Source organism: Chanos chanos, chromosome 1 (assembly GCF_902362185.1).
Source record: "Chanos chanos chromosome 1, fChaCha1.1, whole genome shotgun sequence".
In the NCBI taxonomy this organism is placed as follows: Eukaryota; Metazoa; Chordata; class Actinopteri; order Gonorynchiformes; family Chanidae; genus Chanos; species Chanos chanos.
Window position 1 is genome coordinate 12,108,711 of NC_044495.1, and position 25,335 is coordinate 12,134,045.

The 25,335-nt window shown below is 42.5% G+C and overlaps 2 protein-coding genes across 2 annotated transcripts in view; both read right to left on the reverse strand.

Annotated features, from left to right (window-relative positions):
* aqr (aquarius intron-binding spliceosomal factor) overlaps nt 1-5,628 on the reverse strand; it is a 43,988-nt gene extending 38,360 nt beyond the window's left edge. Inside the window, exons 1-10 of the mRNA XM_030785990.1 lie at nt 5,536-5,628; nt 5,153-5,240; nt 4,564-4,620; nt 4,440-4,480; nt 4,216-4,251; nt 3,979-4,099; nt 3,591-3,731; nt 2,463-2,531; nt 1,105-1,205; nt 884-960 (exon numbers count right to left, since the gene is read on the reverse strand). Coding sequence (XP_030641850.1) covers nt 884-960; nt 1,105-1,205; nt 2,463-2,531; nt 3,591-3,731; nt 3,979-4,099; nt 4,216-4,251; nt 4,440-4,480; nt 4,564-4,620; nt 5,153-5,227 — 718 coding nt within the window. The 5' untranslated portion in view covers nt 5,228-5,240; nt 5,536-5,628. The remainder of the gene's footprint in view (nt 1-883; nt 961-1,104; nt 1,206-2,462; nt 2,532-3,590; nt 3,732-3,978; nt 4,100-4,215; nt 4,252-4,439; nt 4,481-4,563; nt 4,621-5,152; nt 5,241-5,535) is intronic.
* Nucleotides 5,629-8,562: 2,934 nt separating this feature from the next.
* The window catches only part of dph6 (diphthamine biosynthesis 6), a 55,939-nt gene continuing 39,166 nt past the window's right edge, over nt 8,563-25,335 (reverse strand). The window contains exons 13-15 of the mRNA XM_030785338.1: nt 19,864-20,109; nt 13,196-13,592; nt 8,563-8,814 (exon numbers count right to left, since the gene is read on the reverse strand). Coding sequence (XP_030641198.1) covers nt 8,696-8,814; nt 13,196-13,592; nt 19,864-20,109 — 762 coding nt within the window. The 3' untranslated portion in view covers nt 8,563-8,695. The remainder of the gene's footprint in view (nt 8,815-13,195; nt 13,593-19,863; nt 20,110-25,335) is intronic.

Sequence of the window (25,335 nt, forward strand, 5' to 3'; positions counted from 1 at the left end):
CCCACAAAACGTGTCCACCACAGGGCGAAGACACAGGTAAGCCAGCCTCGTGGGAGATTTTAGTGTTCAAAACACAGGGCGAAGACACAGGTATGCCAGCCTCGTGGGAGATTTTAGTGTTCAAAACACAGGGCGAAGACACAGGTAAGCCAGCCTCGTGGGAGATTTTAGTGTTCAAAACACGTGTCTACCAAGACTACAGCACGCTGTATGTAACCCGAACGGACAACCCCGTTGTCTCCAAGAGATTAGGGGAATTTTTAGGTGAATTGGGGGGGGGGGGGGGTGGAGTGCATGGCAGGGGCTGACAGGTAGAATTAGGCTCTCCTCCAGAGTTGGGGAGGGGGCACCCCTGCCTAACCCTGAGGTGTGTGCTGACCCCTTCTGATTTGGACTGCCACTCGGCCCACTCGGCCGGTCGGTGGACGGCTCGTGTCGGCGAGGATCAACAACGCGGGGGTCGGAAGCAGCTGGGACGACTGCTCCTCTTTCAGAGGTGGGTCGCATCGTGAAAATGCACGGAGACAAACTAAAACAGACTCGTGCGCGTCTGCACCCGAACAGACCGTAAAGGACCAGCAGAGTCTCTGACATGGTTTTAACATAAAAGGGCAGAGGGAGAAGAAAAGGGTGGTCCATTATAAAACTGTATCCTCTCTGATAACTCGTTTAACTTCTGCTTCTTTGGGGCGGCTCGTTCCTTTCTAAAACTTCTGAGAAATGACGGCGTGTCCAGGAAAATGGATGCTCTGAAGACTGGGAGTGCTTAAAATCAGTTTAGTGACATGGGACTTTCATTTGGGAGAAGAATAGCGGGATTTACGGCATGTCATATCCATAAAAATGTTTCTGTTAAACAGCCCTCGTGAATAAGGATGATTACCGGATGGAGGAATGGACATCAGAACTCCGAGGAATTTTTTAATGAGAGATGAAAGGAATGTTCGCTCTTTCTTGGCTCTGAGGGGAAGAAGAAGAAAAAAAAAAAGAGAGAAAAAAACGGAGACATATGATGAGTGGTACATAACACTGGCACAGGATTAATTGTGCTAAAATGTCACTGACAGCCAGAGGAGAGCAGAGAAGACTGGAAACGTGTCTTACTGCTCCGCGGCCTTGGAATCCATTTTGTCGTAATTCTTCTTGATGAGATTCCAGAACTTCTGCAGTTTGGGAACTTTCTTCATCTCGTGTTGGAGTCTCGACTGTAATAAAACGGAACAGCAGAAGTTCGGTCTCGAATATCGATGACTGGGTAAATCTGTAACACCTTTCAATGCCGGATCAGAGGAGGGACTGATGATTGTGTGTTAGTAACTAAGGTGTACAGCTTTAAAACAAAAATTACTCATTGGACTACTGCATATTACGTTCTGCCCTTTTTATTTTTTCCCCCAGTGTAAAACAGAAAATTTGGTGTGTATTTCTGAAACCAAAATGCTGTTGTGCAGAAACCTAGAATTGGCTGCATAATTATTGTGAAAAATATAACGGCATATTAGCATGTTTCCAAAAGTATCTGTATATCTGTAATATCTGTACAGAGGGGGGGGGGGGTCGATTTACTATGCATTACTCTTTGATTTCCCACTCAGGAATAACCAGAACATTTACACTCTAATAGGAAAGAGAGAAGTGTAAGAAAACGAGTTCAGAGATAAATGTGTTTAACGTTGGTGTGTATAGACAGAGACAGGGTAAAGATAAAGGTGTGTGAGGTTTGGTGTGTATAGATATAAGACAGGGTAAAGATAAAGGTGTGTGAGGTTTGGTGTGTATAGACAGATACAGGGTAAAGATAAAGGTGTGTGAGGTTTGGTGTGTATAGACAGAGACAGGGTAAAGATAAAGGTGTGTGAGGTTTGGTGTGTATAGACAGAGACAGGGTAAAGATAAAGGTGTGTGAGGTTTGGTGTGTATAGATATAAGACAGGGTAAAGATAAAGGTGTGTGAGGTTTGGTGTGTATAGACAGAGACAGGGTAAAGATAAAGGTGTGTGAGGTTTGGTGTGTATAGATATAAGACAGGGTAAAGATAAAGGTGTGTGAGGTTTGGTGTGTATAGACAGAGACAGGGTAAAGATAAAGGTGTGTGAGGTTTGGTGTGTATAGACAGAGACAGGGTAAAGATAAAGGTGTGTGAGGTTTGGTGTGTATAGATATAAGACAGGGTAAAGATAAAGGTGTGTGAGGTTTGGTGTGTATAGACAGAGACAGGGTAAAGATAAAGGTGTGTGAGGTTTGGTGTGTATAGATATAAGACAGGGTAAGATAAAGGTGTGTGAGGTTTGGTGTGTATAGACAGATACAGGGTAAAGATAAAGGTGTGTGAGGTTTGGTGTGTATAGATATAAGACAGGGTAAAGATAAAGGTGTGTGAGCTTTGGTGTGTAAAGACAGTGACGGGGAAGAGATGCAGTGTGAGGGACTGTGGAAGGTGTGGTCTAGACTGCGGAGCTTACTGGGAGGAGACACATCCACATGGGCAGAGAGATGAGCTGCTGCACCTCCTCACGTATCAGATCCACCTCCTGCAACAGAGACATACACGCAACAGCATCACAACCCCACCTCAATCCCACAGCAACTTCAACATGCTGCAGCTATACGTGTGATGAGACTGTACAGATTCTGTGGGAGGCAGCCAAAAAGGAAGGGTGTGGAACAGCACAAGAATTCACCAAGACACACATGGCTCATTTACAAGGAATCACTCAAACCTTGTCGCAATCTGGCCTGTAAAATGCAACTACAGGGCAACACTGCCACCTAATGGGTGCTAGGTGATATAACAGAAAGCTTGATCTGGATTTCAGACTGATGTTTTCTAGTGCTGAACGAAATATAGTAATATATGAATAAATACATGAATTATAGTACTGAGTGAGAGGTCAGGCAAATACTACATAAATTCTTCCCAAATTCCAACTGTGGGAGTTGAGACGGACTTTCCCACTTGATTGATTACTGAAACCTGACCATCCGACTAAGTAACGGCTGGGGTACATCCAACTAGCAACAATGTGGTGTTTCAATGGTGATGGGGGTTTTTACACATATACTCTAGATGGATCAGATAGACTTTTTAAAATGCTGTCATCGTCCGATTGTGGCAAACATTATCTTAAAACACTCTGTCATACACTAGAGATTAAGTCCAGTTCTGTTACAGTGAGACATACAGCATAGGCTTATGGCTGGACATGTGGTGTATTCATATAACTTAGTAACCGCAAAAATTGAATGAATTTACACTGTTGTGGAAAAAGAACTGAGAAAAGACAGTATCAAAGTATGAGAAAAGTAAAGAGTACATGTCTATTGCAGCTATAATCCACAAACCTACTCAGTCGTCAAATTCTTCAAACATTTCTAACAGGTTTCTCCTGACTTCACAACACTTTCAAGAACATTTAACGAGCAGAAAGACATGTAATATCTACTTGGTCTCAGAGTGTGTACGTGAATAAGAGGGAATTAATGGATTTACAAAATAAGTAACTGGGACGAATCGACACATAAACAAAAAAAGGTTCAACTCAAATGAATAATGTGCTGAATGAGCTGTTGGTCGCTTGAGACGGACGTACCAGACTGTTGAAACAGTGATCGAGGAAGAGGAGCAGTACTGTCTGTTCCCGTAGAGACAGACCGAGCTCCTCTCCTGCCAAACACGCCTCCATCACACACTTAAAGAAGTATGGGAAATGAGTGGGCTCTTTTTTAAACACCTGCAAAACAAAGGAAAAAATGTAAGTGAGAGAGAGAGGGAGGCAGAGACAGAAAACAACCAAAGGAAACGTGAATATATATATATATATATATATATATATATATACACATGATGCAAAGAAGTCCTTTGAACTGAACTTTTTGTTTTGTTGAATCCGTATCCACTTTAACTTTGAAACTGATGCAATCTTAATGTCAAAAACAAACTTGATTTTCTTGAATGTTTCTGTGGATGTAGACACTCACCTCCCATGCAGGTACATTTTCTCTGAATTTCTCATTGACGATGCAGCAGATGGACATGAGGTAACTATTGCTGGACACTTCAGGTGTATAGTTCACCCACAGGTAATTCTCCAGGTACTGACTGCAAGGCGTTAAACACAAAGAAATAAAAACATATTACACAACAAATCAAGGACCCGTACACATCGAGGTAACATGAAATATACAAACCACACATTCTGTAAATAGCTAACTCACCTGAATTCCAACAACATGATTTTTCTGATGGCAAATCTGGAAAAACAAACAAACAAACAAAAAAACAACAACAGCAAACTCAGGTTAGTGATCTGAACACTTCTCTGTTATGAGTGAGACACAGTTAAACACAGCAGTTCAACAGGGATAATGCCTATAGACAGAGATCAATCTCTAGTGACATAAAAGCAGATTCATTCTGATGTTCAGTAATATTCACTTACTTGGATTTGAGGATCTCATTCTGGTAGATGTCCTCTATGAGCTAAGGGCGAGAACACAGGGAGATAATTCAGAATGACTGTTATCCAAAGAAACTCATTTTCTCAAACAATGGGAGAGACTCACCTTTGGGTCAAATGGCAGTTTATTTTTCACATGGGGGGCCCAGTACTTGTTGGACACCTAGAGAATGGGGACAAAGGCAGGTTCAAATGATCATACTGTTGGAAAGAGTACAACAATACCTACTGTTGTAAGTATTGTTGTCTGCTCCATAGTAAGTCCAAAAACTCTTAAGAGCAGGATGAAGTTCAACTCTTTGTCGAGGCGATATTCAGCTTATTTCACACAAGTGAAAATATCTCGTCTCGCATGTAGACCGGTGCACCTCACGCCAATATCTCCCGTTGTTAACTACATCAAAGTATCAACTTTGTATTTGTCAACAAAAAAGGTAAACATGAATACTATCTACAAATTAAGAAGTCCACTAACGGCTAAATGCTCATACTGATTTAAGAAGTAACGGTAACGGAAACTTACTTTGATTACCACCTCATATGTTTTGCTTATATAAATAGTGAAGCAATGAGTATCATATCGAAATGATATTCTTGGACTTAGATGCAACGAGTAGATATCAGACGTATACCACTTGCGTCTTTGCTTTGACGTGACGCCTTGCACTGAAATGTCCAACCTGAGTTCTGGTTACCTGTGTGACATATTCAGCATTAATCTGTGACACGGATGGTGCTGATGTCTTCTTCACCCGCGCGTCTTTCTCCATCGTGTTTACCTCACTACAGGAAATCAAAACAAACCCATACAATCAAGTTACGGCTCGCACAGTACAAAACACAAAGCTTAACACAGGACTGTAACCAAGGGAAAACAAACCGTGCCTCGGGATGCAGCTAGACTGTGTAACTTTGTCGTTGATAACATTCATTCAGCTACCTTGTAAGTTACTTTGAATGGCTCTAATTAGCGGCACTGATATTTTCACCAAATTAAAAATTGAAAAGTATTTTATCGTGAGCATACATAAGTTTCCTTCTCCTGTTACTATCTGAACAATATAAAGACTCGACCAACCTTTATTAATATCAGAACGTCATTCAAACGTAGCCGTCTGTTGGCGTCTTCGCACAATTAACGCAAGCAGCTAACTCAGCTAGCCACACGCATGAGCGTCCGGGGAAACGATTAAACTGCGACACATTTCCGGTACACACTTTTTAAATTTCCCCCTATCCGGTGGGACACAAGACCCAGTCATTCGTTCCTATCACTGTTACGATACTACTGTTGTTTTGAGAAGATGAGACCTTAAATGGAATAGTAATGTACAGAGATACCGTCACAAGTTATTAGTTTTTACTCCCTAGGTGTACTTAACACATATAACTTACATTTCTGACACGGCTTAACATCTGACAAATGTTAAAAATTCCCCCAAACTTCAAAATGTACAATGTACTGTTTCAGTTCTCTGTAAAAACTTTGAAAGCATTGGAACAGTACCGTATTCAAGACTGGACTGTGCAGGAACATTTCGATCGTATGGTTAAGTGTATTTTGCATGCGTGCACTGTTTGGTTCCTTTTTGTTCCTTTCCCCTGCGAGCGAGCTTCTAAGTGCGATACTCGGCACGCAATAGTTTCTATCACGGGGGCCCTTTGACCCACTTGTAGCTCACTCTATTATTCTCCTAACTTTAAGCTACAAGTGAGCTACAAGTATACTTACGTGCGTATCTAGCCTGATAATGAATTTAGCGGCGGCACTTACGCAAAAATCAGCTCCTCAGTGGCCATTTGCTCGGTTTTGTACTCTATCTGTAATGGAAGTCGCTTTGGATAAAATCGCCTGCGAAATGAATTAATGTGAATGTAAATGTAAATGTATTTGTGTAGTCACTGAAGCACACACACACACAAGAATTTGACTTTATATGTATGAGCTATAAGTTATAATACTTTACATTCATGTCAATTCATTTTGACATAAAAAATGTCATGAGTATTTTCTTGGGTCGAGTTATATTTCTGGAAAAACATTCCAATCTAAACGGAGTCCCCTTGATACGGCTATGTAACCTTCCCAGTAATAAAGCATTGTCTAATCACGCCACAAGGGGGAGCTAAACACCACTAAATGTACCAAGAAACCTCGGTTATTTGAACGAACAGCACAACACTGTAACCGATCATCAGAAAGAGTTTCTGAAACGTTGACTCGTTTGTTGGACCACGTAACTTCTCTTCTGACAAGTGACAGCACAAAGTGTATTTCATAAACAGGTGTAGACACAGATCCAGACGGGAGCACACAGCTATTGCTGCTTACTATATGTACTGTAACCTTCAGATAAATTACACAGTCACATCAGTTACACGGAACCTCATGGCTTAGTTTGTCACACACAAAGAAGCAAACTATGTCTTTACATGGCTGTTTCTCTTGACCCCAGTATGAAGGACAGAATATTAAAAATGGAAGAAAAAAAACTTGTGGAATCAGTTGTAACTCATATTTTAACTATGAAGGAGAACCTCACAATTTGGCACATGGTTTGGCATCTCAAAAAACCCTCAAATAAAACTGACAGGGGTTTGTGAATGCAGACATGAAGTCTCAGTTTGTTTGTGTGTGTGTTTGTGTGTGAGTATGAGTGAAACTCGGGGTTTATGCTGATGCTGGTGTCACTGGCAGTTGTCTGGTATTGTGTGGTAACGCTTGTGGGTGTTGTGAAATGCAGAGCATGTGAGATGATGAAAAAAATAAATTTTAAAAACTTACCCTCTGAGAAGATGAGCTGTGACTTTACACATTATTTGACAACACAGCCTGTATATAAACGTATACAGCGTGTGTGATGTCTCTAAAGAGTCTGGTGACAGTTACAGAGAGTTGCCCATAAAACAAACCAGAAAGAGAGTCACATCATTTTTTTTTTAATTTACTAAGTGTAGATGATAATTACATGGTAGATGCATGTGTGTAAACACACACTCGCACAGACAGACAAGACAAAACAAAACAAACCACTAGACTGCTGTTATTATGCTCATAAGGGTACAAGTTACAGTTATGAGGACGATCAAACATATTAAAGAGAGAACTGAGGTCTGGACCTTTCTTTATTTTCGCTGACAGCTGGTTGTTTGCTTTTTAATTTTTCCATGAAATCTACAGGGTGTGTTTGTCTCTTCGATTTTATTTTTCACAACTGATTAAAAGAAAAAAAAAAAAAAAGAAAAGAAATGACAGAAAGAGAGGGGTGCAGATCGATTGGCGGTGAGGGTACGACCACGTCAGGCAGAATGAGGAGAGGAGCTCGAGTAGAGACGAATTCAAGTTCAATTGAATACATCGATACGGCTCATGATCTTTAGAGAAAAAGATCTGTTCCAGGAGAAACGGTTAATGACACACACACACACACACACACACACTCACACTCACACTCACACACACACTTGGCATGCTCAGTATGGAAACCTACCCAGTTAAGAAGAGCACTTTCCTTATGACCGCACTCTTAGAGAATCAATATGGAATATAAAGAGCTTGAATCTTTTTCAGGTGTTTTGCTCTGACTGCCCATTACACAATAATAACACATTTCTGACTGGTGAAGCATGAGGGACAAACAAACAAGTCTCTCATCTGTCTGAGTCAGAGAGCAAATCCAAACACACCACTCATCAATTACAGCAAGGCTGCTTTCACCCAGGTCCTGACCTTCTGTGTAAGACTTTGTAAAATTCAGATGGAGAGAGAGAGAGAGACAGAGAGAGGTAGATTAAGGACTACAGGTCCAAATCTGAGCTGGAGAGACACACTAGAGCCTCTGTATACCACTTCACTGTTCACTGTGGGTTGTGTTATAGTAGAAAGAGGTGGAGATGACAAACTGGATCACACATAAATACACAACCGCATGTACATATAAACTATAGAGAACTAAAAATTAAGACATTAAACACACACTCTCTCTCTTCCTGTTTCATGAACCTAGTTTGGCTGATTGATAGCAATGGTGTCTCAGAGGGTTGGTAGTTGGGGTAGCTAAGTGTGAAATGTCTGTTGGACAATCAGTGGTTCTCAGAAAGAAAGAAAACTTCCACTCATGGGTGTGAGGTCATCTGTGCGGCAGTCTGGAGTGGGCAGCAGGAGGTCCTGGAGTGTTCTGTCCCACAGAAATAGCCTGAGTCCACTGATGCTTAACGCCTCTGCGGTCCATACTTCATTACGCGCTAAGCCAGCAGGAGACGTGGAGGAGGCGTCTGTCTGGCAGGTCCCAAACCGGAACCAGCACCACGGCCGGAGTCCTCTGGCCCAGAACAGTCTTCAGACAGCCTGCGAGCCCTGAGGAAAGAAACCAAACATACACACATGCATACAAACAAACACACACGGACACACGCACACACACACACACACACACACACACACACACACACGCACGCACACACACACACACAGACACACACGTGCACGCACAAATAAGTCCAAAGTTCTCTCATTCAAAGTCAAAGGTTCTAGTCTTGTAAAGTAGCATTGGGGCACCAACACCGGGCCCAGAGATGGCCGTCCCACTGGACGTGCCCCGAGAGAGAAAGGCTACACTTAACCCTTCGACCGCCGAGCACATCAACTATTCTGAAATTATTGACGACCTCAGAATGCCTGGCAGACTGCTGAGCCCTCTTCTCAAGTCCCTGCAGTGCAAACATATGGACAAAGAGAGGATGGACACTAAGCTCTACACCCCCACTGCGCTGCTTCTTTAACACACACACACGCACACGCACACACACACACACACACACACACTTATAGGAAACGCAAAGCTTTTGGGCAGTGTCATTAAGGACAAATTAGCAGCTTGTTATGGAGATCTTGTAGAATTGATCTGAAATCCCTTCATCAGTGTTAAAGGCACAAAGTATCGGGGGGGGGGGGGGGGGGGGGGGGGCGTCATTTGCTCAGGGGAGGCGGCGATGGGAGGTGGTCATGAGGTTGTCGGGGATGAAAAGTTGTTGGATATCTGAGACCCCGGTCGGCCGGCCGTGGCCTTTTTATGGCAGTCTGTTCACTAGCTGAGGGGCTGCCGCTCCATCTCTCCCACACTAATTGGAGAACAGTGCTCCCATTGGTTAGCTGGATGTCACTGGTTGTTAACTTTGTTTAGGGGGATAGTGTCAACATGTTCTCTGCATTGCATCCTTCCCTTTGGATATGATAGTTCATATCTAAGGCCTTCGCATGTCCCAATACCTCCGACAGTGCGCCTGCCCCGTGTATTTTTAACGTGTACAGTGTTTGAAGATGAGGTCAATGCGCATTTTTGCACTCTGCATTCATTCAAACTGCCACAAGCCGACGGCGTATCCGTGAGGCTGGAAAGGAGAGGTCTAAATGACAAATGCGAACTTGCGAAGGGAAAATTGGGACAGAAAGGTTATTGCTCTGTTCGTGGCGGTGGCGCGATCGTTTTCACCGAGAGCTGACACAGCGCCTCAAACGCAACCTCAAAGATCTCAAACTGTGTAATTAGCTGCTATGTACTTTGACTAAAAACAGAGCAGATGAAAAGAGAGATTTTTTTTTTTTTAGGTGGTGGGTGGGCGGGTGTATTCCATAAAAGAAAAATAGTGCTCTCTTATCTTAGCGTGATGTTCACCCCTGGATGTAGAAATCCTCCCGAGATGAATTGTGAATGACACAGATTACCAGAGAGATCACAGGGAAACAATGCTAACATTAGGACAAAAGGTGTCTTTATCGTAGCTCCAAAAAAAAAAAAAAGAGCACTGTTTCATGTCAGACTTTGTTGTAGGTTTTTTTTATTTTATCTATTTATTTTGTCTTTGAGCTCAAAGATAGGCCATTATACATTGTTACAAGATTGAAGGTGAAGTAAGGTGACCAGGACAACTTGACTGATTGTGTGATGGAGCGTGTTTGTGGCTCGGTCCACAATTCTGTTGGATTTCCAGGATGTGTGATCCCCCCCCCCCCCCCCCCCCCCCACTGCCTCCCCTAAGCCAGCCTGCATGGTGTACTGCCCCAGAGGGAGGAAGTGGTTTGAGACCATTACACCCATCTTAAAAGCAATCACATTAGCACTGGCATGGAACTAAACCATCAACCCAAGGGTAGCAGCTATTATTCTGCTTCACAGCAAACTGGAAAAAAAAAAGAAAAAAAGAAAAAAAAAAATCACCGCTTATCATAAATCATTGCATATTCTCTAAAGCAATGACTAAAACTTTATTAAAAGGGACGTACTTTTTTTTCATCTGGAACCTTGATTCGGTTTCATTTGGCGTCTAAACGTCGCTTCTCTTTGAGTATAAAAGCGAAATGTAATGAGGTATTGGCAGGGCGGGCGTGGAGAGAGTGTTTATGTGAAATGGTTGACTCTTGCGCGGACCCACAGGGCTTTTAGCGAGGGGGGGGGGGAGCCCTCAGTGAGCCGTTTTGTTGTGCTAGAGTGAATCTCAAACTGTTTCAAATTAGCCGGCAAACGAGTGCGTAATTAGCAGGCATTGGCTCATGAAAATGCTTCGTTTAGGGCCGAGGTGAGTGAACAACGTGGCTGGAAGGCCAAAGGAGCTCAGCGGCGTTTCTCTGTGCGCTACAGGACGCCAAAGACAGATAAACTTAGACTGCACGCTAGTGCTTTTCAAAAAAAGGGGGGGCCGCCCGACTACAGGCCAGACTGTTGGTTCTTTGTATCTCGCAGCAACTACTGGGTATATTGTCAAAAGACTGTTAATGGAGAACGTTACTGAAGGTCAGGAGCATAAGGTTGGACGCTCTGCTATTCATCTCATCTCATTTACCTGCTAATCATCTCATCTCATCTTGTTTACCAAACTAGCTCAGCCTGATGTTGATGTTGATGTTGATATTTCACAGCGCACTACCTTGCACATAAACTAAACATATCTGCACTTTACTCCTGTTTCTTACCTTCTCTTATATATTTTATACTGTGTTTTTCAATTCTCCCCCTATATTACATTCTTTATATTCAGTTTACATTCTATTAATGTTCCGTTTATTCTGTTTCTTTTTTTTTTTTTATCCTTATCTCTGTCTTGCTCTTTTTATCATTCGGACAGTAAGCATTTCACTGCACGTTGTACTGTGTATGGCTGTGTGTGTGTGACAAATAAATGAATTTCCAAGAACGGTCCTTAATCTTAAAGCTGTGAACCTCTGTGATTTGGGAAGCTGTAAGAGCTGTATCCCATTGTAAAACTGGTGTTTTAGCTCTACTCTCAGCATCAGTGCCAAGCTCAGGACCAAACCAAAATGCCTACATTTGTTTGATTGCACTCTCCTTATTTTTTTTAAAAAAATCCTTGCTTCCTTCTTGTCTGTCTTTCTTACATTAAACTGCTTTCTTTTTTCTCTCTTTCTTTGTTTGTACATTAGACACCAGAGGCACAGTATACCCCTTTTTTTTTTTTTTTTTTTTTGCCCGCCGAAGCACGGCTCTGACCCGTGAAACCCGGCCCGTGGCGGTCTCTAAGGGCATGAGGACGTCTACCAGGAGACAGTAACAGACTCCACTTCACCCAAAAGTCAATACACGTGTGCACATATGTTATATGATCGTGTCATATGGCCCACTTTATGTGCCAGCCGTCTGAGACGTCTCAGTGGTGTCTTTTTTTTCGCTCAAATTTGTTCGACTACTGCAGTCGCGCTGTAAGCACAAGCTAACCATCTGTCATATGTATGGATTATCTCTGGCTTCCGTTTTATTTATTTATTTAGATTTCTTGTATTGCTTAGTATTTCTTGTTTAGTCAGACAACAAGATTTAAGACAACACGCTGAACCGACAGGCCTCAGCAGCTTTGAAAACTGAATTCTGCCTTTCTGAAAAAGCGACCATGTCCCCATGTACAACGTGTTCCAAATTAGCATCACATTAAACAAAACATAACTCATAGCAGTGTGGTCCAGACACCCAGTCATAAGACAATTTACACTCCTATTCATCATCTATGACCATCATTTCATTTCCCACAATAACAGGCTTTGATGAGACAGACAAAACAGGACAGTATAATCCCAGGCTTTGGCCTGCATTATAAAGCTCTAATTGATCGTTTGAAAGAGAGACAACAACAGTGTCGGGGTGACTAATGTCTGGCTTCTTCTTTTCTAGAGATGTGATGGCTCGCTGGGGACGAGAGAAAAAAAAAAAGTTCTCTTCTTTACGAGGGAACACCCTGAGTTCTTTTTTTGTGTGTGTGTGAGCGTGGAACAGCAAGCAAACCACATGAGTGACAACAGACTACATCAAATCTGAGGATGAATCAAAATAACCAAACTAGCATAACATTCCCAAGTCTACATGTAACGTGATTACATTGCCTTGGTAACTGGGCGTTCTTGAAGCAATTGGCACCTCTAAGTGTTATGCTTAGAGCGGAATGAAAAAATACGTCTTTTTTTCTTAATAAATTATACTTATTTTAAACTTTTCTATCTGAATAACCCTTGTACATATAGTCCAACAAACAAAAGCAATGGATCACTTAAATTGTCATAAAGAAGCATGCCCTATGATGCTAGAGCTCTTTGCAGCTTTTTTTTTTAATTCTATTTTTTTGTGTGTAATTGGGAAATGATATTCTAAACGTAACTGAATTGAATGATGGCACTTGGGGGTGTACTGGGGAACATGACTGCAGTGGGGGGTTAAGTGGGGGAAAGCACTTACTTGTTGCAATCTCTCTGGCCAGAGCATTACTGCTCCTGTAGAAAACCCTGGCACACAGCAGCAAGAGACGACCCTCCATCTTCTGCGCTGTGTCCTGGAACGCGGAGGCCAGCGATGCGAGAACAGGGTCTGCAGTCTGGATGTCTGGGACTAGGGTGGGCCCACACGGGGACACGTGCAGAGACAAAGTGCCACACTGGCAGCTGCTTGACTGTATGACCTGCCAGTCGACGGAGCAGCCCGGGACTTCGGCGCTCATGTGAAAGGAAGTCCTGTCTCTGGGATCGTCGTGGGCGGCGATGACGTGCAGCTCTACTGACGCACCTCTGGGTAAGGACGGGACTACAGAAACCACCAGGGGACCCGTCTGCATCTCCGTTTCACCGTAAGAATTCTCCTGTAAGGGAACACCATCAAAGAAATTGTCCCTTAACCTTATATAAACATCGAGATGAAATTTCATTACGGATTTTTTGACGTTACGTTCGCATTTGGGAGGAAAAGAAAGCCTTTCTCCATCACGATAAAAAAGGCAAGACGTTTTAAGTGCATTTCTTGACAGGACTGAGTGAAAAAAGAAATGTTTACAAAGGTATCATTTCAAGGCAGAAGATTCTAGAACTGTTTTAGCTATTTCGAGCCATTTCACGATGCCACGCGTTTATTAGCAAAGCGCCGTGATGGGTTTAAACGAGGCCTTCTGTAGAGTTAAAATCTTTTCTTTTTTTTTTTTTTTTTTCCCTCTGTGTCTATGTGTGCAGGCCATTATCACCTCTGAAATGTCTTTGGACCGCTCTCCCTGTGTAATGTGTGCCCCTCAAATAATACTGCACACACAGGGCCTCATCTGCTAATGGGGCAAAATGAGAGTTTTATAAAACAGTCATTTTGTCTGGAGTCGATAGGGCAAAAACACTTAACCCCCTTTTCAATTTACTGGATCAATTTTCATCCACTTACACCCCACTTCGTGAGTGCAGAATAATGACAGGTTATATACACTTTATTTTGAAATTCGCACAAAAAAAAAGAGAGAGAGAGAGATAGAAAATCACTGACTGAGGCAGGAGTGCTGCTTTGTCCCCGTTCCAGTCAGAGCCCCTATATCTGACTCAATCTGCCATTTACACCAACCCAGCATTTCTACCTCCAGATTAAACTTTTGTGAAAGGTCTAATTGTGAATCAACCAGCAAACCACCTCTCCTGTTTGCCTTAAAGAGTCTATGACAACATGAAAACAGAGGACAACATGAACAATGGAGGATGGGTGAATGCATTTGTGTGTGTGCGTGTGTGTTTGTGTGTGTGTGTGTGTGTTTGTGTGCTGAGGAACCCATTTGCTCCAAGTGCTATGACAGGATTCATATAAGGTTCCTGCTTTGATAAATGTTAGATTAGCACTTAGTGGACATAAGGTATTCCCCTGGAGGGGATGAGCCCTTCACTTGTCAATAGTCATTGGGGGTTGAGGGCACAGTGACATGGGGACGTAGGAGACTGCTCAGCCAGGCTTAAAGGCCAGCCCCATGGTTCTGTACCACTACTGACGCAGAGAGAGAGAGAGAGAGAGAGAGAGAGAGAGAGAGCTCTCAGGTCAGGCTCCATTTAAAAAAAAGAAAAAACAAACTTCATCATTCTTTTTTTTCCATGACTTGTCAAAGACGGTTAAATCAACAACCCACCCCATTTTCTCTTTTTTTCACACTTCAATTTTAGTCGAGAGAAGGTAAACAGACCGAGAATCGGAGAATAAGATGGTGAATTTGTCTCCACTGGTCTAGAGTGCACCACAGACACTTTATCAAGATATCTGTAGTGAGCACTTAAAACACTCTCTGCCACACTGCCAAATTCCCACTTGACAAGAATACATTTACTAGATTCATCCAATAAAAGAAAAAGGTGATGTTGGTTGATATACGGCGAAGGCTGCGGACCGTCCGTGAAGCTGGCAGTGAGTTGGGGACAGTTGGGGGTCTTTTGATGCGATCCACCGGTGTCATTAGGGTCCCCCTTCATGGCGAGGCAACCAGCAGGCACGTTCACAAGACCAGAGGAGAACAAGGTAAACCAGCTGTGTTCTCAATGCTTCCACAAGCTCCTTCTATTTCTGTTTGTTTTTCTTTAAACCTCGTCTTCCTCCTCCAACTCTCTATCCCTCTCCCTCTCTCTCTCTCTCTTCCTGCACTCTCTGTCTCCCTATCTGACCTCTTCTTTTTTCTTCCCTCTCTCTCTCCCTCTTCAAGCACTAGGCGCGCGTGTGAACTACAGTCTCTGAGGGGGTGCGGTGGTGGAAGGGGAGGACCGGGGGGGGGGGGGGGGGGCGGTTGTAGGCGTGAAAGCCGAACGGTAAACACCATAATAAGGAAGTGGTGTAAAGCCGGCTGAACAGCAGGGAGCTGATGTGCCCTGGATGTTTAGGCAGTTCCCCTACATTTCCTGCCCAGCGTGAAGCCTTCATCGACTGGACGCTGTGGCCTTGGTTTGGGCCACTGCTTTCCTGCTTTTTCTCTCCTTACATGGGAATAAACCACGGGTTTAAACCGAGACCCGCGCTGCCGCAGCAGGCTGCGACTACCATCCTAGCACCGCCCTGCAAAACTACTCCGACCAAACTTAAAAAGTTGCCTGAATATTCAGAGACATGTCACAATAAAACCCAGATAAGACAGGAATACTCAAAGAAGCTAGAGCGGACTGATTCATATAAACACAAGTAATACCATGCAGAACTTTCAACAAAGTCTCAGTGAACAGATTCCTTAATCTGTGATGGGTTTCCTAAAGTATTTTGAGTTATCCAACATTTTTAGGAATTGTGCCGTTAAGTGGGATGCAGAGCATTCGCAGTGTCAAATGAATCTGTTTAGCAGTATCGAACACAAAGCATCAAGACTCAACTTTACAAGATGTCTGTAGAGTAGCACCTGAGTACATAAACTGAGTACAAAACAAAGAAAACCAATATATATATATATACATATATATATGTGTGTGTGTGTGTGTGTGTGTGTGTGTGTACACACACACACACACACACACATACATATATATACACACTTATACTAAAGGTGAATACATCATGATGCCTGGGGGAATGGCATTGGACCAGGCCAAAGGTGGATGCGTGAAGCTAAAGACTGAAGACTTGTGGAGGGCAAAGAAAGGACAAAAATAAACAACCAAAGAGCAGTTGAAGTTGTCATGACTACAACATGAAGATCTCACAATAAAATGAGATTGGCCTCCATTGTCCTCAGTGCCTGATACTACTCTCCAAATGTCATACAAATACTGGCCTGCCTGTTCTAGCTTAGAGACCATGAGGAAAATTACTACTGTATACTGTGACCCATCACAATACACCAAACAAAATAACTACCCCCCCGCTGGAAGCAGCTGAATGGGACAATATGAGTAGATTTTGGTCAACCGTGTTCCTGGTCTTTGATTGTAGTATGGTTCTCAGTATTCAATATACAATATGTGTGACATTCTGTATTTTCATGTTAAAAAAAAAGGTATCAAAAATTCTGGAACAACGTAGTGAAAGATAGTATTGTATAATAATAGAGAAACTTCATCACACACAATGACACACAAAAACACAAACACACACGCAAAAACACACACCCAAAATATACATATAAACACACGCACTGGTGGTCCTCCAATCGCACCACTTTATAAATATTATTTCACATACACACAGGCACTGCATTCTCCCTGTGCTCCCAATTAACCCTGCAAGCTTTTTCATCCACTTGATTAGAGAAATTATCAACGCACGGCAACAGCCCGGGCGTCCATGGCGTCTGAAGCAGAACTGTTCTCGTGTTTCTATTAAAGATCCTTCCACCCCAGCACCCCCCATTTCCCCTCAGCACCACTCCCATTACCGGGGCATTCCCAAGCTGTGCCCAAGGTCCACGCGATAAATGCTACGCTATTAAAGTACAAAAAAAAAAAAACGAAGGAAAAAAAAAAAGAAAAAAGAAAACAACAGAGAGACAGGTTTGAGTCGTGTCACTTGAGCGTATCGGATACTGTAGCACAGGTCTGCCAACACATCTTTTGTCCTAAATCATCGAAACAAACAAGACAGGACGTGTGACACGTAAACAATTATTAACGATCAGTCCAGGACTGGCGACGGCAAAAATAACGATCGGTTTTCTCTCTCCGCCTGAAACAAGTCACCGAAGAAATCGTTTGGAGTAAAGTGCAGTCCAGTCTGCTAAATGTGTTAATTTAAGAGTAATGACTGAGAGTAAAAAAACAAAACAAAGTAGACAGATTTACCAAATTTCTGGGAGCTCTTGCGCTCTCGTTTATTACGTCACATTTCCCGAGGCCTAGATCCAAGCAGCTAAGGCTCTGTAAGTGGAAACACTGTAATTACTCAGAAAATGAGCTTGAATGGAACATTAGAACTAGAACATGGAGCCGGTTGGTTCGGACCGCTCTGGCAACTTGAACAAAATGGAAAAAATCTAATTTCTTCTCTTGAATATGTCAAATTAAACTACATTTGTTTGAAAAGCAAAGACTGAACTGCTTGATCCCATTTGACATATTTTTTTACAATCCAAAAGGACCTAGAAACACTTATTTGTAAGCAACACAAAAGAATATTTCTGTTACGCTTTGCTGTTTTTAACAATTTATTCATATTTATTACACATCACATAAAAATGGTATTGGAGCTGACTGGCATTACACTGTGCCTTCCAGCCTTTGTTTGTTTTTTGTTTGTTTTGTGATACTCCATTTCAGTCACAAAAGTGACTTACTGGTGAGACAGCATTTGTGAATCACTGTACTTTTTCCACTGGTATCTGAGGTGTCCTGAATGAATAAAATCACTGCATTATCAAGTCCCATAAAGGAAAATTTAACTGCCAGTCCTTGTACCAGATTAGATAACTGATGTCTGCATTCAGCAGTTTTTCTTTGTCCCTGAATTATTCCATCATAGAACACTGTTCACTGCTCTCTCTGAGTTGCCCTTTGTAACTGAAGGAGTGTTGGCACAACTGGGAAACAGGCAGGTGGGGAAGATATTCCCTCTTTCTCTCCAAGGGGGCTGTGTTATCTGGGTCTGACCTGTGTTAAATATTCTCATTACACTCACTTCAAATGAGCGCAGGCCATTCACCTAAACCCCCCCCCACCCACTCCCCCAAGGGAGAACCAGTTCAATAAGGAATGGATAAAACAGACAGAGTGTGCAGTAGTACACAAACCTGACTCAACACAATCCCCAACACAGTTACTATATCCATTAAAAGCTCACAGACACACACACACACACACACACAAAGACGCACACAGACACACACACACACACACACACACACACGAGAGATTCCAGTGAGAGACTCTAAAACGCGATTTTTTTTTTTCTACATCTTGACAACCTATTCTTTCTTTCACAACGATCCAGATTATGACGAGATGACTTTTAGCGTATCAGAGGTTTTTGGAGTCAAAGTCCACACAAATAAAAACAACCCGCAAATCTTTAATCTGATTCAGAGGATGACGGATCAGCAGAGATTTCTAAACAGGTGGCTGATGTTGACAAACTTGGATGACTTTTAGCCTTGGCCCTCTGACTGAATCTCGGACGTCTCTGACGCATTTTGTCCCTTAGCGAACCCGTCCCGCGATATGCAAAGTTCCTAAAACGACAAAAAACCATCTGTGGAGACCACGGAGGTGATCTCCCTCCTTCCTCTGCACTCGACATCATCTCCAAACCTGTTTAGGGAGCCTGGGAAGAGGCCAAGCTATAGTGTCAGTCGCCTCCAATCATCTCATCTCTCCATGTGGAGGGATGAGTTTATGCCACCTCTCCTGCCAGAGATCAGCGGATTACTGGAGAGGGAGCAGCCAGGCTGGGGGAAACCTGCTGCCCTTATTAGCCATGTGCAGTTTGGGCTCTCTGAGGAGGCTGTTTTTTTTTTTTTTTGTTTTTTTTTTGGGAGGGTGGGGCGGAGGGGAGGTTTAAGCTGCTCTGAGGTTTCCAGGAAAGCTCTAAGAGGTGGTGGAGTGGGGTAAAGGATTAGGGAGGCTCTAAGGAAGACATCTGCCTCTGTGCCAAGCTTCATATTATCAAAGACACCAGCGTTTCCCACAACATCAACTTTTCATGAGGGCAAGTGCTGGTAAATACCAACCTCTTCCTGGCTTTGCCTTTTCCCCCCCCCCCCCCCCCTCTTTTTTTTTTTTTTCTTTAGACGGGGTAAGGAGGCAAGGGAGAGCCATGAGTAGCGTTTCAGTGTTTCAATTCCACTATTTTTGTTTAAGAATTTAACTATCTGACATCATGTACAATGAGTGCTGTCCTCTATAGTTTTAACATGTAAAACACTATCATTTGATTGGTAAAGACTATAAAGTCTTACACGACCATCTCAAGTATTTCATTCACATCTCTTTATACCATAGCCATCCTTAACTGCAAATAAAGGAAGAATATGAGGCTAAAGGTTTAAAATCTCAAAGCCTTCAGCCTTTAAAATCAAAATCCAGCTATCATCACATCCCGTGGAGTGCATTAAAGTCCCGTCAACAGAACTGATTAACAGTAAAAGCACAATGGTGAAAGGATTACAAAATGGTTCAGTTTGAACGTAAGACAGCTGGGTGTCGGAGGCTCACCTCGGTGTGGATTTCCCGTAGTTTCTTGTTCCAGGCAGCAGTGACGGTGGGGATGTGTCTGCTGTGGGTGACATAGCAGTGGGCTTGCAGGGCATGGGCCAGGGTCAGGTGAGACCCCATCACTTCCAGAACTTTCTCCATGTGGCTAAAGCAGAGCTGACTCTGACTGCCCGCGCCTCCATCCAGAAGCTTCATGGTGCAGGGAATAAGGGCGATCTGACCAGCGCAGAACACGCTCTCCTCCACCTGTCACACACACACACACACACACAAACGTAAAAATATAAAAACACACAGCAAAGTTAGATTAATTCTATTTTTAAATGGATTTCAAGATCAATCAGTCAATCAATAAGTAACTAAATAACTACATTTAAGACAAAGACTTACTCTAACCCCACGGACTGCTAGAGTTCAAGCAATTATCAAGTGGAGTCTAGTTTTATATTTCATCCCTAAAAACATGTGTGTAAGTCATCACTATTATAATGGATAGAAATCTGTATCGCTACCAATTAAAACTATGACAAAATCAGTGAAAAGTTCAATGTGATAGAATTACTTTTTTTTTTCAAGAGTAATGTTCTAAATATTCAAGTTACTCTTAATTCATCATTTGACTCTGCCATAGCGAACACAATCTTTCCCTTGGGTTGATATTACTTTTTAGATGTTTCTAATACATCTATTTGGCTAGCCATAAGGCCAACGTAAGCATAGCTGGTTTCTGGAAATAAATTCCTCTTCAAAATCAATCTATTGCTTGAAACACGATTACGTACTCCCAGCGAGCTGCAGGCGGCTATACCACTGCAGCAGGTTGGGAAACATGTCAAAAATGATAAAAGATTTTCTGCTTTTGAACAGAAAAATGGCCTGTGACGACATTGGACTGTTCCGAAAATCAAATGACGCCAACTCCGTGATTTGATTTCACGACGACCTCTGCATGCGAGGCAAGACATGGGAATTGCACAAAACAAAATTTCAGCTTCAGAGAGATTTTTAATAGGCCCGTTGTTGCAGGTATGGTTTTCTGGGAGATTGTATTCACTGCAGCTTTGTCGTTCTCCATAGGACAGAGAATATCAGTCTTGAATATTCTGAACATTAGTCCTAGTTTAACATCTGAGAAATGGGCCTCAAATTACCATCTATAAAAGGTCTGTGTTTGAATATGGAAACATCAATTAAAAGATTACACCCTCTATGTTATTTTAGCACCTTTAATACACGGTTCACACTGCCAATGAAAGCACAGCACCTCTACACAGATGGGTGTTTAAAAAGTGTGCATCGTTCACGTGTGTGCTTCATAAGCATAATTAGCAATTTGATAATTAGCCGGGAATCCAAGACAAACGCTCTCTCCAGGAAGTTTGTCCACTCGATAATCTTGGCGGTAAAAATCTATACGATTAATTCCATCAGATATGCGTGTCACTGTTTGACATTTGAGAGGTCAGGTCCTGGGAGACCTCTAGGGGTGACCATTACACTGAAAAGATCAAACTCTCACCGGTGCACCATGGCCAGGGTAAATAGCTATGGGTGACACGGTGTTAATTGGGTCTCTGGCAAAGACTTTTCACCGCAGAAGATCCTGGCCCGTTAGCATGATGACCTTGTAAGGGATCAGAGCCTATTTAATCAATTGATGTGTGGTGTTAACAGCAACGTTTTTAACTGATTAGCATACTCAAATGGGTGTTGCATTTCCAGACTGGATTACCAGGCTAAATACAGACCCCCGATATTACTAACAGCATAATGTCCCACGTCACCTCTCCCTCTTGTCTTAATTTAATGTCTACAGGCACAGACAGCTTTCTGGTCAGGTCAATACTGCACGAAACATGAAAATGAGAATGATATTTAAAGGGACTACATGTTTGACTACATGTTAAGAAAGTTAGAGACAGATACTCTGTCTCCTTTTCTGAACGCATTTTTTTTTGTTTTTAGCATTCTGCTCTAACAAGCCCCCCCCCCCCCCTTCATATTAATATCAGTGCTTTGTAGAACATGTTTTGAGAATATCAGATCAACAATAAGCGCTTTTGCTGGAGGGGTAGTCAGTCACATCTACTCTCATAATCATACGCGTTTCCCATGATTCCTTGCTCCTGGGCTGACTTGTCAACTTTGATGAATCTTCAGCATCTGTCTCCGCTGCCTCCAAATTACCAGTACGGCAGCAGAGACAAGGAGACGTGTAGAGGATGGGCGGGGAGAGGGAGGAGGGGCGCTCAGGGCTTTCTTACGACTGGATCAATCAGTGGATCATTTACCTGGGAGTCTTATTTGGTCAAGCACGAGCGGTGTCATACAAGTCAGCATAATCTAAATGCAACATCAACAGCAAACCGTCAACAACCGACCGTCACCGGCGCGAGCCTTCAAATGCCCTCGGATCTTACCCGCGGAATCCGGCACCAGGAAAAACTCCTAACGAGAGAGCCATCAAAAAAGCACACCGCTTTCTTTTTTTTTTTTATTGGGCCATTATTTGTGATTTGAATATCAAAAGAAACCACAGCAAGGGCCCCCTTCTACTGTTAACCTGAAAAACTCCCATAGCTTTGGAAAGCAGGTGTATGGTGATCAATTATTAAGGGGCTCTCTCACATTACTGTGTGTGTATGTGTGTGTGTGTGTGTGTGTGTGTGTGTGTGTGGAGGGGGGTTAGGACCGTGGCTTTTTACTGTGAACCTGCAAGTGGGAGAAAAATTGGTGAATACTATTTACATAAAATTAACAGTTCAAAAGAATGAGTTCACACACCAATCAAACTTGTTAATTGACTGTCAATGGTGTGTCCCTGAACATACAACACAACTCCATTATTCATACTCGGCGCTGACAGGGAAGACAGTCCAATTTGCATGTGCGTCCAAAACCTGATCAACAGCCACAATACTCCATGCATTTTTAATGGAGCAGAGAGAGAGACTCATTAATATTCATAGGGGTCAAACAATGCCATATTTCGTTTAACTTCCTTTAACCAACAAAGACTTTTTTTGTTTATTGTTTATTTTTTTCCCCCAAGAATCAACTTAAATGGCTACAATTTCTGAGAAGATCCATATGAACTCTTTTTGAGACAGGGTAAGCTGAGATCCTTGAGTCTTTGAATTGGGCATTTTACACTAATTACTCACGACTGAGTCACACAGAAGTTCATTTCTGAAATGCAGGATTTTTGTTAATATGGTACCAGCGCATCTCAGAGACTCAAGTCATTTCTAAATAGCTTCCAAATTAAAAACCCAAGTAGCAGAACTCTTCAAACCTCAGTATGTCTACGGCTAGACCCCAGCATGCTTTGCCTCTTAAGCATTAATTAAATGCGTGTTTTGGCTTCACGCTTTATTGACCTTTATTTCGCGACTTAAACACCATCATTTTTCATAAAGTCAATGACCTGTCAAAAGGTCAGCCAGCCTCAAGGTCTCTGTCGGGTTCCACGTTTTTACGTGTATGTAAATGTTCCACTCAGACAGGCGTGGGGCGGGGTGGGGTTGGGCTGGGGGTGCGGGTGGGGGTGGCAATGCTGAAGCTGGCTATGACACCTCTCCACTCTTCACTACAGGGAAAGCAGTTTAATAGAAATCTGCATTACATGACCAACTGTACATATCGGTGTTTGTCTTGAGAAGCAAGGCAGGTGAGTGGAGATGACATGATGGACACCGGTAAGGCTTTTAGACAGCTCAAGGTGTGGGACAAGAGCTTGTGTAAAGTTGCCTGCTGTTTGTGAGGAGACAGCTTCAGCTCTCTGTCCAAAGACATGGTCAGAAAAATCAGCTCAGAGTCCTGTCAGACATGATAATGGTCATATTTCTCTCACCGAATCCTCATACATAATGACAGCAAGAGAACGGAAGCATATATGTACACACAGACAATGACACAAACGTTTACAGTGAAATGTGAAAAGCTGGTCTAAGTATTGTTTTTTTTCTTCCCTTTTTTTTTTTTTTTTTTTTTTTAGAGGCTTTGATTTAGTATTTCGTTGCATTGGTGATAGATAAGAGAGGACAGAATTTGTTGGATGTAACTGTTGGATGTAGAACTTGTAGTACTACGTACTACAGAGAGGGGGAGTTATTGCATTACTTTATCACATCGAATAATTCAGCTCCCATAATAACAAACATTCATTTTCAAGACCGAACATGAACACGCTTCAGCGAGAAGAGTTTTGCACGTATCTCATGCATGCGCTGAGCTATCCTTTTTGGAGTCGTTTAAAGTCTTGAGAGGCGTTTGTTGTGGGCAGCGTGTACCTTGATTATTTAGTGTATTTGATAAGGAGTCGGGTTTGTCGGGCTTTCTGCGCTGTGACTGCATTTTCGGCTTGCTTCAGGTCTTTGAGCTCTTTCACCATTAGTGTGCTCAGAGCCAATCACGTCTGACTATGAGAGATGTTAAGAGATGGGCTCACACAGCGCTACGCCCTAAGGTAAAATCTCCTGCTCTGACACCTCATTTCTACACGGAGAAAATGTTCAGCACAACCGCCAAAAAAAAAAAAAAAAAAAAAATTGCTTTCCTTTTCTACCGGCTTTGTTAAAGACAACAGTCATCACCACTCAGAGAGAAGGAAATAAATAAAGAAATAGATAAAAATTAGTTTTGTTTTAGTGTTTTGTTTTTTTTTTTTTTTTTGCGTGTGTGTGTGTGTGTTTTGTTTTGTTGTGCTTGTGTTCTACTTAAAGCCTTGCTCATATATGCTCAACTGTCACACAAAATCAGTGTAACTTTAAGAGCGACATAAATAGCCGAATAGCGAAACGCACAAAGGACAGCTGATATACAAGGAGCCTCTTAGAACAGGCTCTGGGTCTCTGGGTGCATATTGACGGGGGGGTTGGGGGTGGGAAAGATAACACAATTACAGACATATTTGTTAAAAAAAAAAAAAAAAAAAAACACCTCATGATCATAACGGCAAATCTCAGAGCGTCGGACAGAAATGTAGGAATGATGAGCTGGTGAGGAAATGAAAACGGGACCATTTTGCACGGGCACTGGCCTCTTTTCTCTGTTCCCTTCACTCAGCCGCAAATACCCAGCATCCCTGGCTGTCTGACCCCGACAAGCCCATTGCCAGAGACGCCCGCGTGGATAAGTAACACTGTCACGTCGGCTTTTGTCAACTTTATGCTGATTACTCTGCTCCATGGGGCTGTTTGAGAGTGTAAGCAAGGTCAGGAGAGACTGCAAAAAAAGATACCCACTTCACACACACACCAGAATAAACAAGACTGGAAAATATGCCTGTCTATCAAACCAGTTTTCACTGTTATGTTTTCACTTCAGTGTATTTTGTGTGTGTGTGTGTGTTTAATTTAATTACATGATTCCCTCCAGCACATGTTAAATAAATGATTTATTAACATATAAAAATATCGCAAGAAGATATGTTTTGAATGAAAAATAAAATCATATGATTGTAGCAGAATG